The sequence below is a fragment of the Haliotis rufescens genome, unplaced genomic scaffold, assembly GCF_023055435.1.
Source record: "Haliotis rufescens isolate VD_foot unplaced genomic scaffold, xgHalRufe1.0.p SCAF_4, whole genome shotgun sequence".
NCBI classification, from domain to species: domain Eukaryota; kingdom Metazoa; phylum Mollusca; class Gastropoda; order Lepetellida; family Haliotidae; genus Haliotis; species Haliotis rufescens.
In genome coordinates, this window is record NW_025964112.1 from 326,864 (window position 1) to 341,770 (window position 14,907).

Sequence of the window (14,907 nt, forward strand, 5' to 3'; positions counted from 1 at the left end):
ATGTTTTCACAATAAGTTGAGTTGCGTACAAGCTAAGTTGGATTATAGTTGGAGTAGAGGCTAATTTCTAATGTAAACTTGTCTTAACATCTCACAATAATTGGAGTTTGCAAGTTACAATGTAAGTTTAATATCATATATTTGAATTTGGGATGCGATGACATGCATCAACCAAGTCAGCAAGCCTGACCATTCGCTCGTCACGCCGAAGATCCGGGTTCGATTCCCGACATGGGTACAATGTGTGAAGACCATTTCTGGTGTCCCCCGCCGTGATATTGCTGGAATATTGTTAAAAGCGGCATAAAACCATACTCGCTCACTCCTGATAGGTTTATTGACAAACTAAATCTGTTTTACGCGTACTTTCTTTAGTCTAAACGATGTAGGTGGTGAAGACGTTGAAAGAATCACACATAAAATATTTTTTCACGAAGGGTTGAAATAACATAAGATCAAACCAGAGATCATATTAAAATATTCATTATGTATACATATTAACTGAATATGAAAACTTAAATTTTGCCGTATTAATGTACTTTAAATTTTACCGTATTTATGGTTTCAACGGTTATAAAAATAATTATTCTCAATTCTCAAGTACATTTTGTGTTGAAGATAATATGAAAATGTAACTTAAAGCATCACAACAATCATTATCATGACAGTCATTAATATTACTTCAATAATTACCATCATGTAAATCATTATTACTAAACTATCTAAATTCTTGTGTAAATTCCCTGCCTTGCCAAGGTAAAAAAAATATAAGGTGTCGTTTTCGCTTGAGTCGAGGTGTCGTTATCGCTTGAGTCGATCTGCCGTTTTCGCCAATCGGTGCCGTTTTCTCCCAGTGACGTTAAAAAGCACTCGAGCTTCATTCCATCAATATGACATGCACCAACAGAATCCAGCAACTAATACATTACACACATGCGTACATATATTTACAAGGACACGCTTTACAAGAGGTCCTGTCAGCTGGGACGAATGGCAGTTATCTTTCTTTAACTTGTGTGTTTTAGCCTCCTTGAAGGCAGCCTGACTGTATGACCACCCCCTGCTACAAGACACGAAAAACTCTCCAGCGTCAGTCGTGTGATGACGTCACATGGGATATGTCGCCATTCTTCTCGGGGGACTTCGATCAGTTCTTGTCGGTCGGCTGAAGGATGTGGTCGCTGTCGAACACGATGATCCATGACATCCAAGGTGTTCTCTGGGTGACATGTCTGGGGAGCATGCAGGCCACGACCAAAGTTGACGTTGGCTGCAAGGAGGCTGTGTACGATTCGGACTGTATGGGTGGTAAAGCACACCACGTGGCGGGTGTTGTAGAAATGTTGTAGAAATTGTAGGGCAATCGGACGACGAATGTCATCCATAAACGCTGAGCTGTCAAATGTCTGTAAACGATGACCAGTGTTCTCTCCGGCCAACAAATTCCTCCCCACACCATAACACCCCATCCACCATACGACACGACCTTCCTGACCACAACATGCGGCCGTTCATTCTCCCCTTCGGCGGTAAACACGCGGTCTTCCATCATCTCTGAACAGACCGAAACGTCTTTCATCAGTGAGGACGACCCTCTGCCACTCACGTCGCTGCCAACGGCGTACAGTCCGGGCCAATCTCAATCTTGAGCCTTTATGTCGACTAACCCTATATCCTAAGACATTCGTCGCTGATGACGTCACTGTCAGGAATCAGTTCCGGAGATGCAAAGTATGCAAGTATCGGCCTTCATTGGGCGTAGTTACCCTGGGTCTGCCTGTTCTTGGTCTGTCTGATGTCTGTCCGGTCTGTCTGTAACGCTGCATCAGGTTAGTTACAGCAACACCGGAGCAACCCAAATTCTAGCAATGTGGTCATGGGTGGCTCCAATCTATATTATTATACTGAGGGCCCACTCGCGTTGTTCGGGTGTCAGTCGTGGTATTTCTGTGGGTTTTTTTTTTATCAGAGGAAATGTTTGAAATGGCCCTCCGTCCGTATTATGTATATAACATTATTGCACGTGTACTTTCGGCTGCCCAAGCGGCACATGCTGTTCACTTTTTCGCATTTTCTACTGTTAAAAAAACGTCTGCAAAGAGCATTGTTGTGTTTCGCATTGATTTAATTTGAACTTGTGTTATTAAATGTTTGTAATTTCATCTTTAACGTGGTAACATTTCTTTTAGATGTAAGTTTATATATAAAGTAATAATAAACATTAATAAGCCCATCATATGTAACTATACCATCAGTAGTCTCGGAAAAGGTCGAAAATAATCTCAGAATCCGCCATGATTTTGTTGTACCATGTGCACGGACTATAACGTTTAAAAAGTCTTATGTTAAAGATACATTAGGCCAATGAAATAATCTACCATCGAACGTAGGGAATAGGTTCTCAAGATCAGTATCACAACCAAAATACTATAATTGCGGTAAGAAATCTACTTACATTTTGCACCCGAGATTACGACACAAATATAACACACTATAACGGTTCCTGAATATGTTTTCACAACTGTCCAACACGAATTGCCAAATGTAAAACAAATACAAAGATGATGTAGGCAAAGAGACCAAGAGCTCGATTGTTTGCGATATTTAGAAATAATTTGTGTCTGAAATGATTGTGAAAACAAATGCCTCACGTCATAAACAAATAATTATACAATTTGTTCACTGGATCTCATGAAGAGAAATGTGCTGTGGGTCGAACATTGTTTTTTTTTAACAATGGTGTATGTATTGAATGAATGACTAAAGAAAATCATGCTTCTTTCAAATTCCTATGTTTTCAGTATGTAGCTATTCGTCACCAGCAGATTACACCACCTGCATTTAATGCGGAAAAGAGCGTGCAACATTTTGTTGTAGAAATGTGTTGGATGAATAACTTATTCAATAATCAATAAATGTGGAAAAAATGTTATCAGCCCTAAAAGCCATTTACTCTTCTGTTAAATCTTCTGTTAGACAAACCTCACATACCGATTTCTTTGACTGGTGCACGCTAAGGTTGCATACTAAGCCCTTTGCTATTTTTCTCTATTTACAGGAGAACTATCAAAAGTTATACATGAACATGGTAAACATGGCATACAATTATTTCCATATATTTATGAAATTTTGTTACTGTTATTTGCAGATGACGTCATCCTTGTCTCAAAATATGTTGCGGGTTTACAGACCCAGCTTAACATCCTTAGTTTTTTTCCGATACATGGGCATTAACTGTTAACATACAAAAATCAAACATAGTTGTTTTTAGAAGGGGAGGCAGCCTATCTTCCAAGGACAAATGTACATACAAAGACACCCCCCTTCCCATAGTTAACAGTTATAAGTACTTTGGTGTAATATTTTCTTGAACTTTCAAGATGACAAAGTGTATTGCTGATCTAGCAAATCGTGGAAAACGGGCTTTGATGGAAATAAATATAAATTTGAATAAAATAGGAATGATTGATCCAAAAGTATATTTTATAATATTTGATACTCAGGTATTACCAATACTTTTATTTTGGTCAGAAGTATGGGGTAATAGCGGTATGACCAAGTGGAACGAGTTCAACTTTTGGCATGTTAATTGTTTTAAAGGTGGGAATACAAACACCAAATGCCATTGTCTATCATGAATGTTGTCGCTACCCGCTTTATGTCAATACGCAGGTCCGTATTATAAAGTACAGTGTATTGGTTAAATTAACCAGGATGCACGAAGGGCGTATCCCAAGAAAAGTGGGGCGGTCGGGTAGCCTAGTGGTTAAAGCGTTCGCTCGTCACGCCGAAGACCCGGGTTCGATTCCCGACATGGGTACAATGTGTGAAGCCCATTTCTGGTGTCCCCCGCCGTGATATTGCTGGAATATTGCTAAAAGCGGCGTAAAACCATACTCACTCACTCACTCACTCACTCACTCACTCACTCACTCACTCACTCACCCAAGAAAAGTATATAACATGTTGATGTATTTCGACAACATAGGTCATAATACTTGGGTACTAGCATCTGTTCGTAACATTTTATTTTCGCATAGTTTGGGATTTGTATAGTTAAACCAGTCTGTTGGGGACAGTATAGCTTTCATTGTGGTATTTAAAACGTGTCTTGTAGATGAATTTCGTCAAACCTGGAAGCCAACACTCAACAATAGTACCCGATATGTGATGTATAAAGAATATAAAACACTGTTTGAATCTGAAAGATATCTGAGTATTTACACTAGTAAACGTGTACGCAGTGTTTTTATTAAATTAAGATGTAATGTTTTGCCTTTACGACAGAACGAGGGTAGATAGCAATCTGTTGAATCATGTTTACGCCTATGTCTGTTGAAGATGAATATCATTTCGTATTGATCTGTAAACATCATATTGAACAACGTAACGTTTATTTGCCAGAGTTGTATTGGAAATTTCCAACTATGTATAAATTCAAAAGTTTGTTGTGTACAATTCAGGATGATTTATTAAAACGTCTACAATAATATGTATATTATGCATACAGAAAAAGACATGACGTCGTAAAATCCATGTAATGTGTTTCACAGTGTACTACTGGCATTGCATTTATTAAACTAATTTTGACTTTGACGTTACATGTATAACCGAACAGCCGAAACTAGAGTGTTTTTATTTGCGTGTTTGTTACATCATTCAACGTGTATCGTATAGTGTGTGTGATTGTGTGCATGTGTATATTGTTATGTTAAAATATAATTTATCATAACCTTCTATAATTTCTGTGGCTTTGTGAGGCCATTTCGACAACAGGGATTGGGGGGTCGATTTCGCCATTTAGTTCCGTTGTCGACAACTTTTGATATATGGGGTTGTATTTTAAATTTATTAACGTTTTATTTGCAACCCCTAACACAGACTCCCCGGATGTAAAGAGTCTGTGGAGAGTAGAGTGTGGGTACATGTGTTTTTGCACCTACTTGACGCATGAAGATAAATATCTCAGATATAAGCTGCTTTCACTAGTACGAAATCCGAAATCCGTTACCTTAAAGTTTTTATTGAATATTTCAATACCCGAAGCGATTGATTTGACTATTCCATTGTTCAAAATGGATACGACAGGCGGATTCCAGCGTGCACAAATGCATAACAGACCTTAACTGAAAATGTAATAGAAAAAAGTTCAGATGTGAAGGTTGTTTATTTTTTATCGACAAATTACTACATCAAATATATATCCGTGTGCTTCAGAGACAAAAACAAACTTGTAGACATGTAGAAGACATCTTCTGATGCACAACCTTGTCCCCACCGCTGAATGGCTGCAACATTGCCAATACGATGTACAGTGTTAAGTCACGCTAGTGCACAGGGGTCGACAGTGTTAACTCACGCTAGTGCACAGGGGTCGACAGTGTTAACTCACGCTAGTGCCCAGGGGTCGACAATGTTAACTCACGCTAGTGCACAGGGGTCGACAGTGTTAACTCACGCTAGTGCACAGGGGTCGACAGTGTTAAGTCACGCTAGTGCACAGGGGTCGACAGTGTTAACTCACGCTAGCGCACAGGGGTCGACAGTGTTAACTCACGCTAGTGCACAGGGGTCGACAGTGTTAAGTCACGCTAGTGCACAGGGGTCGACAGTGTTAACTCACGCTAGTGCACAGGGGTCGACAGTGTTAACTCACGCTAGTGCACAGGGGTCGACAGTGTTAACTCACGCTAGCGCACAGGGGTCGACAGTGTTAACTCACGCTAGCGCACAGGGGTCGACAGTGTTAACTCACGCTAGCGCACAGGGGTCGACAGTGTTAACTCACGCTAGTGCACAGGGGTCGACAGTGTTAACTCACGCTAGTGCACAGGGGTCGACAGTGTTAACTCACGCTAGTGCACGGGGGTCGACAGTGTTAACTCACGCTAGTGCACGGGGGTCGACAGTGTTAACTCACGCTAGTGCACAGGGATCGACAGTGTTAACTCACGCTAGTGCACAGGGGTCGACAGTGTTAACTCACGCTAGTGCACAGGGGTCGACAGTGTTAACTCACGCTAGTGCACAGGGGTCGACAGTGTTAACTCACGCTAGTGCACGGGGGTCGACAGTGTTAACTCACGCTAGTGCACGGGGGTCGACAGTGTTAACTCACGCTAGTGCACAGGGATCGACAGTGTTAACTCACGCTAGTGCACAGGGGTCGACAGTGTTAACTCACGCTAGTGCACAGGGGTCGACAGTGTTAACTCACGCTAGTGCACAGGGGTCGACAGTGTTAACTCACGCTAGTGCACGGGGGTCGACAGTGTTAACTCACGCTAGTGCACGGGGGTCGACAGTGTTAACTCACGCTACTGCACAGGGGTCTACAGTGTTAACTCACGCTAGTGCACAGGGGTCGACAGTGTTAACTCACGCTAGTGCACAGGGGTCGACAGTGTTAACTCACGCTACTGCACAGGGGTCGAATATCAAGCTTTAGTGTATAAAGAAACGTCAGATCTTTTAGACCTTATCATTTATTGGCTAATTTGCGTTAATAACGGTACCTCCTATACATACTGCTGGTAAGTATTTGCCGTTAATAACGGTACCTCCTATACATACTGCTGGTAAGTATTTGTCGTTAATAACGGTACCTCCTATACATACTGCTGGTAGGTATTTGTCGTTAATAACGGTACCTCCTATACATACTGCTGGTAGGTATTTGTCGTTAATAACGGTACCTCCTATTCTGCTGGTAAGTATTTGTCGTTAATAACGGAACCTCCTATACATACTGCTGGTAAGTATGTGTCGTTAATAACGGTACCCCCTATACATACTGCTGGTAAGTATTTGTCGTTAATAACGGAATTCCTATACTGCTGATAAGTATTTGTCGTTAATAACGGTACCTCCTATACATACTGCTGGTAAGTATTTGTCGTTGATAACGGTACCTCCTATACATACTGCTGGTAAGTATTTGTCGTTAATAACGGTACCTCCTATACACACTGCTGGTAAGTATGTGTCGTTAATAACGGTACCTCCTATACATACTGCTGGTAAGTATTTGTCGTTAATAACGGTACCTCCTATACATACTGCTGGTAAGTATGTGTCGTTAATAACGGTACCTCCTATACATACTGCTGGTAAGTATGTGTCGTTAATAACGGTACCTCCTATACATACTGCTGGTAAGTATGTGTCTTTAATAACGGTACCTCCTATACATACTGCTGGTAAGTATTTGTCGTTAATAACGGTACCTCCTATACATACTGCTGGTAAGTATGTGTCGTTAATAACGGTACCTCCTATACATACTGCTGGTAAGTATTTGTCGTTAATAACGGTACCTCCTTTACATACTGCTGGTAAGTATTTGTCGTTAATAACGGTACCTCCTATACATACTGCTGGTAAGTATTTGTCGTTAATAACGGTACCTCCTATACATACTGCTGGTAAGTATTTGCCGTTAATAATGGTACCTCCTATACATACTGCTGGTAAGTATTTGTCGTTAATAACGGTACCTCTTATACATACTGCTGGTAGGTATTTGTCGTTATAAACGGTACCTCCTATACATACTGCTGGTGGGTATTTGTCGTTAATAACGGGACCTCCTATACATACTGGTGGTAGGTATTTGTCGTTAATAACGGTACCTCCTATACATACTGCTGGTAAGTATTTGTCGTTAATAACGGTACCTCCTATACATACTGCTGGTAAGTATTTGTCGTTAATAACGGTACCTCCTATACATACTGCTGGTAAGTATTTGTCGTTAATAACGGTACCTCCTATACATACTGCTGGTAAGTATTTGTCGTTAATAACGGTACCTCCTATACATACTGCTGGTAAGTATTTGTCGTTAATAACGGTACCTCCTATACATACTGCTGGTAAGTATTTGTCGTTAATAACGGTACCTCCTATACATACTGCTGGTAAGTATTTGTCGTTGATAACGCTGCAAACCAACAACAACCTGCACCCAATACCACCTCGTCATCAGTCATCATTATCACTATCACCTCCACAATGACCCATGAGACACTCAACTCAATAAGAGAAGGTCTGTCTTGGGCTGCCAGGTTATTTGCTTCTTTATGAAGCAAGCAGCGGTGTGTTGATAACAGGTGACTCTACGACATATTTTAAACCATGGACTAATTTACACTCATGTAACAACAACTACTGGTGACTAAACAGTTTATGAACTTCATTAATAAGAGTGTTCGTACATAAGAACATGTCACGTGGTTTTGATACGGCCATTTAGTTATGAGTCACAAACACAGTAATCCAGACCAAACAACGATAACCACAATAACCACCACCACCACCACCACCGAAAATACCATCACATCCTCAAACACCACCACCACCACATCCTCAATCTCCATCACCACCACCACCACCGAAAATACCATCACATCCTCAAACACCACCACAACCACATCCTCAATCTCAATCACCACCACCACCGAAAATACCATCACATCCTCAAACACCACCACCACCACATCCTCAATCTCCACCACTTCCACAATCTCACAACCACATCGCCCGCCACATCCACCACTACATCCACAATCTCCACCACCACCACACCCTCAATCTCCACCACCACATCGACCACCGCCACCTCCACCACCACATCCAAAATCTCCACCACCACCACACCCTCAATCTCCACCACCACCAATTCCACAATCTCCTCCACATCGACCGCCACATCCACTACATCGACAACCACATCCACCACATCGACAACCATCACCACCACATCTTCAATCTCCACCTCCACCACGTCCACAACCAACTCCACTACATCGACAACCACCCCCGCCACCTCCACCACATCGACGACCACCTCCACCATATCCACAATCTCCACCACCACCTCATCCTCAATCTCCACCCCATCGACCGCCACCTCCACCACATCGACAACCATCACCACCGCATCCTCAGTCTCCACCACTACCACTTCCACAATCTCCACCACCACCACTTCCACAATCTCCACCACATCGACAACCACCTCCACTACATCGACAACCACCTCCACCACATCGACAACCACCTCCAACACATCGACAACCACCTCCACCACACCCACAACCACATCCACCACATCCACAACCACATCCAACTCTCCAAGGACAACAATAAACGCTTGAACAAAACCACAAAGGTAGTTACATTTGTTAACGAGTTACTTGAGCCCATGAAGTTAGTGAGTTACATATAGTGTCTCCACGGCAATATCCTATGTATATCCTATGTACAGATCAGGCAACCATTTGAAGCAAGTAGTAGTTACACTAGTAATACTACTACTACTACAACTACTACGTAAGACGTAAGACGTATTAGTATAGGTTACGGGGGGAACTTCCACACAGGAAGGTCAATAAGCGCCTTATCTTACGATAAATTTTATTCCTACAAACCTGACTAGCTGTATGTATTGGCTTCAGTTGAATGAGTAAATCCTGATTTTGTGAATTACCCGGTGCATGTGCATCTATTGATGTGGGGATACTTAAATAGGTAAATAGCATCTGAATGTCGATGTCCTTTTCGAAGTCAGCCCTTAGTGGACACTGAAGTGGATACTGTGGAGACCTTAGTTGTCTTTGTGGAGGAAGATTCCTCAGGTTGAATAGGTTTAGATTCCGCCTCCTCACAGCCAAACATCTTCTTGGCCGTGGTTAAAAACTTCTGACTCATCAACATGTAGATGACGAAGTTGAAGGAGGAGTTGATGATCTCTGTGAAGACGTTGGCGGCGGTGAGGACGATGGCGAGGTTGTGGTTCTTCCTTCCTACGTGGATATCGGTGATCACGTGACGAACGATCATGAGGATATTTCCTGGAGTCAGACACAAGACGTACAGACAAGAAATGGCAACGAGCATCTTGGTCAACTTCTGCTCCTGTGCGGAAAAATCCTTCTTTCCGGACCCGGTTTCTGATCGCCATGAATTGTGCTTTCGAATCGCACAAATGACGGCGATTGTTGATAAAGCAACCATGTAACAGGGGATCTGCCGCAATGCGATGCTCAGAGCGATGTCACCGTAGCATTCAAAGGCGCGATGGTTCTCTTCAAACATCTTGGTTGTCTGGAGATGGATGCGCGTGCGGTTGATGCTTGTGTCATACTCCCAGCGAGTCGTGTACACGCAGAACATGGGTGTGATCAACAGAGCAATGATGACATAGACGCTGATGACGCAGGATCTCATCCGCGTCGCTGTCAACCACGTTTTCGCCTGAAATGGTCTCAGAACTGCCACGCATCTCTCCATTCCGATCACCATGGTGAGAAGGCTGGTGACGCGACCGAAGTACAGAGAGATGAAGTACCCTTGCGGATGAAGTAGTGCAGCCCAGTTGTTGCCAATGACCTCGTCCATCCTTGTCACGAGACATGACACCTTCTCCATGTAAGTAGTGATCAGGAACATAGTATCTGAGACAGCCAGAGCGAAGAGGCAGATGTTGGTCTTCTCCTTGATTCCCTGGCGTATGAATACCATCAAGGTGATGATGTTCCCGACCAGACCGAATAGCACCACGGGTGGCACGAGGCCACAGTCGATGACAGTCAGGCCTAAGTCACGCTGTGCTGCCGTAATGACATTGTCGGGGTTGTTCCATGGGATGTAGGATACGGCGTGGTGGTCGTCCACGTGTTCCTCGTGATGGTCGTCCGCGACCTCCACGTGATCATCATGGTGCCAACCATCAAGGTTTCCATGGCGATCCATCGCATGTGTCACATTTTCTAGTATCTCGCCAATCACGTGACTTCCGGTGACCAGTAAGGAGGTAGTCACGTTGACGAGAGACGCAGTTGTGCTCGACATGTTTTATTGCACAGAAGTCTGAAAAAGAGGGGAAAAAATTATTTGGGATTGTTCTGAAAGTAGTCGATCCATAAAGATTATGAACGGTCAACATATACAAATGTATGCTCGGATATGTGTCGAGTAACTATAGAAGCAGAAAGAACCATTGATTGAAATTTCCGACATGTGATCTTGAGAGAAACTCACAAACCGAATTCACAAAACACGCTCGGTACTTCGTTAACTTAACCCGCAATCGATATATGTTTGCTAATTCAAGGTATTCATATCACTCTATTTATTTTACTGGCATGGTAGGTATTGGCACAGGTTATAACCAGTAGTTTGTAGGGACATCGTGTGGTGTCGGGTAGGGTAAGGGTCGCAGTCATCGGCGCTGTGTGGAGTTGCGTCCCTTCGGCACGTGTTTCAGCAACTTACTGTGCTCGTGAGCTTCAACAAAGTGGCTCCCCTCCCCTTGGTAAGCTGACACGCCGTGACATACATTGTATAAAGCGTCATAAAACACAACTGACTGACTTACTGACTGACTGACTGTCTCACTCACTCACTCACTCACTCACTCACTCACTCACTCACTCACTCACTCACTCTCACTCACTCACTCACTCACTCACTCACTCACTCACTCACCCACCCACCCACCGACTCACTCACTCACTCACTCACTCACTCACTCACTCACTCACTCACTCACTCACTCACTCACTCACTCACTCACTCACTCACTCACTCACTCACTCTCATATAATGGTCAGGTTTCTTGGCAGGCGAAAGCCAACGGATAAAAACGGTATTGAGATCATTTCCGGATAAGTATGTAAATAGTAAAGGTCATGTAGGTACTGCTTACAGTGTTTACAAATAAATATGGCATCGCGCACTTGTCTATCGGCGATCTACGTTCCAGCGCAATCAGGACTGGGCATAAGACCACTGCCACAAGCTAATTTGCATATCACATGACCGGACTCTCTTATTTGTCAACAAACGCGCTGATGCGTAGCTCCGAGTAGTCCGGCTAAACAGTCTCTCACTGTCATAAAGATATCCTACTATAACATATATGTACCTAGATATCCCAATAGTTTGACGCTTGCACGTGGAACCGTATAACCATTGTAAACAAAGGATAAATCGCAAATGTAAATAGTTTTTCACTTTTTATTATATTTTCTCAATGAGACATTATTTTCTCAAATGTTCTGACATGATGTGACAGATGCGGGTGGGGCAGGTGTTAATGACTAGGGTGAAGGCCAGCAATCAGAATCAGCTGTATACACAGTACACCGATATGGGAAATCACCTTCCACCCGACAATATAACGAATGAGTGAGTGAATTTGTTTAAACGCCTCTTTGAAAATTATTTCACACAGCCCAGACAGCGAATGGGACTTCTCCCATGAAGCGCTGCATAATCGAACCCACAGAGAACATTTCGGAAAATGTGAAGACTCCCCAACACTGCAGCCTTCTGCATTACCAAGATTGTCAGAAGGGCTGTATTCCTGGTAGCAAAACCAGTACTCTCACAATGTCAGTCAACAGATTGGGAGGTACCAAACCTCAGGCACCGAGAACAATGGGGAATCGGACAACTTGGTACTTGGGATGCAACGCGACATTTCGAAATGCATATTTGCCTGTTTTTACTGAATCATGTCAATCACGTTAGTGTAAAAAGGGACAGAAAATTCAGTTATATAAATGGTTTCATTGGTTTTATAAAAAAGGACAAGATCAGGTTTGTTGTCCTGGATACGTCTGAGGCTGCATACGGGCCCATCCCCAAGAATTTTGTATTTATAAATTTCCATGACGCCCTCTACATATTCCGGGTCGTACCATGGATGGACCTCTGTGTCAAAACCACAAGCATGGCGAAGACGGTAATAAAATGATCGGGCCACTCCATCATGTCGCTTAAGATACTGTGTTGTTGCCAAAGCTGGGCATCCACTGACAATGTTTTGGACAGTCTCATTAAATTTATTGCATAATATACATTTCATATTTACATTTTGAAGCACAATCATACTTTGACGTTTATTATTATTATGTACAGATTAAAATAAAAAAATGCAGCAAAGAGGGTTTGGGTGATCCTGGCACAGTCAGGCTGGTTAGGCTCATCATATCAGCTCAGGGCCCTTGCCCCCTCTACACGCAGCCCAGACAGCGAACGGAACTCCCCCAGGAAGCGCTGCCTAGTCAAATCCACCCAGAACTTTTCGGAGAATATGAAGACTCACCAACACTGCGGCCTTCTACATTACCCAGATTGCCAGAAGGGCTGTATTCCTGGTAGCAAACCCGGGTACTCTCCCAATGCCATTCAACAGATTGGGAGGTACCAAACCTCAGGCACCGAGAACAATGGGGAATCGGACAACTTGGTACTTGGGATGCAACGCGACATTTCGAAAGCGAAGTCTGCATATTTGCCTGTTTTTACTGAATCATGTCAATCACATTAGTGTAAAAAGGGACATAAAATTCAGTTACATAAAGGACATGAACAGGTTTGTTGTCCTGGATACGTCTGAGGCTGCATACGGGCCTATTTTCAATGACCGGGTCGTACCATGGATGGACCTCTGTGTCAAAACCACAAGCATGTCGAAGACGGTAATAAAATGATCGAGCCACTCCATCATGTCGCTTAATAATATTATTATCTCCTTATGGATAATAGGTAATAAATAGAGAAAGGTAAATGCACCACCCGACCCACCCACTATGGCTATTCTGTGGACTATTTCAGTTGCATTACTGAGATAGATCCATGTGGGATGAAAGCCCGAAGTGATGCAGGTCTTAAACGTTACACACTGGTGAAACCCAGGAGCACAGGCATGGTCCTGTCAAACCTAGAAAACCTGTCAAAGCGAATCTAGGATTCATTCCCCTTAAACTACTTCTTATTAGATTTGTCGGTACGCGCTATTCCACACACAGGTGTCAGTTATGATGTAAATCTACGGTAGGAAGCTATTGAAAACATCATTGTAAGATAACAAAAAACTTAATGCCAGTTTTACTGCTCCCAACTTGTATTTGCAATCCGAACACGCAGATCATTTGATTATTAGAATAATGACATCAATCAGACCATTGCGTCTTTTGTGTGACTAATGTTCTTGCTGAACACAAATAGCGATAAATGAGTGGAAAAGACTTACCAGTCGCTGTGGCAAACGGCGGGGGACGACTTCGACCTTCGGTACCTCAGCCGTAAATGTCGGTAGTCGCTTCACTAAGACCTTCCTGTCTCCAGTGGTATTGTGCGCGACATTAACCAGTTCCGGCTTTTATCCATTACATTAAGTAATCACAATCGCCCACGTGATTCAAAGAAGTCACGTGACAAAGATATGCAAATGGTTTATGGTTAACACAAATTAATAATATGACTTTGACAGTAAGTACAGTCGATAGAAAACACTCATGTGATAATCTCTTTATTGTAATGTGATAATCACTTTTTTATTGCTATTTTTCAATTTTCTGTAGTGGCGTAGTTGCTTCTCTTGTCAACAACGTGATGATAATGACATCAACAACTTGTTTATTATCACCAATGTTTAATTACTTTCACAAGCGGTGGTTTCTTCTACATTGCAACCATGTCATAATGACGAGAATAACATCTTTATTGCCACGACTTTCTAGTTATCACCAGTGGTAGGTTGTATATTGAACACCGTGTTAAACCGTGTTGCGAACGTCGTCTTGTCACATTTCGATCTCATGAAATGATTGTTTCAGATGAGCAGTTATCGGTAACCTACTTAACACAGCACGATGGCGGTAGTCCTGTGAACAGCACGCGGGTCACACATCAGGTGAAGCTAAACACCTTGTAATAATACATTTGCAAGTTTGCAACTACACCCTTAAAGCTTCGTGCATCACTCTATACTGTAAACCCACTTGAGCAATGAATGTAAGCGACTATGTTTAAACAGAGGGACGAAGAAGCTACACCTCTCAGTTGATTTTATCACATGTTTGATTTTTAATTGAAAATATTTTAAGCTAGCGA

General features: G+C 42.7%; 1 protein-coding gene and 1 pseudogene across 1 annotated transcript; one reads left to right on the plus strand and one right to left on the minus strand.

Moving 5' to 3' along the window:
* The first annotated feature begins 8,256 nt into the window (after positions 1-8,256).
* Positions 8,257-9,158, plus strand: LOC125372372 (annotated as a pseudogene).
* On the minus strand, positions 8,967-14,132 carry LOC124150324 (proteinase-activated receptor 2-like). Its single transcript, XM_046522304.2, has 2 exons — positions 14,045-14,132; positions 8,967-10,872 (listed from the first exon to the last, which is right to left on the minus strand). The coding sequence occupies exon 2, from the start codon at positions 10,852-10,854 to the stop codon at positions 9,568-9,570; it is 1,287 nt and encodes a 428-aa protein (XP_046378260.1). The 5' UTR covers positions 10,855-10,872; positions 14,045-14,132; the 3' UTR covers positions 8,967-9,567.
* Between the last annotated feature and the right edge of the window lie 775 nt (positions 14,133-14,907).

What these genes read in the sequence shown, in the direction of transcription:
- LOC124150324 (XM_046522304.2), bottom strand. Translation starts at nt 10,854, where the DNA reads ATGTCGAGCACAACTGCGTCTCTCGTCAACGTGACTACCTCCTTACTG.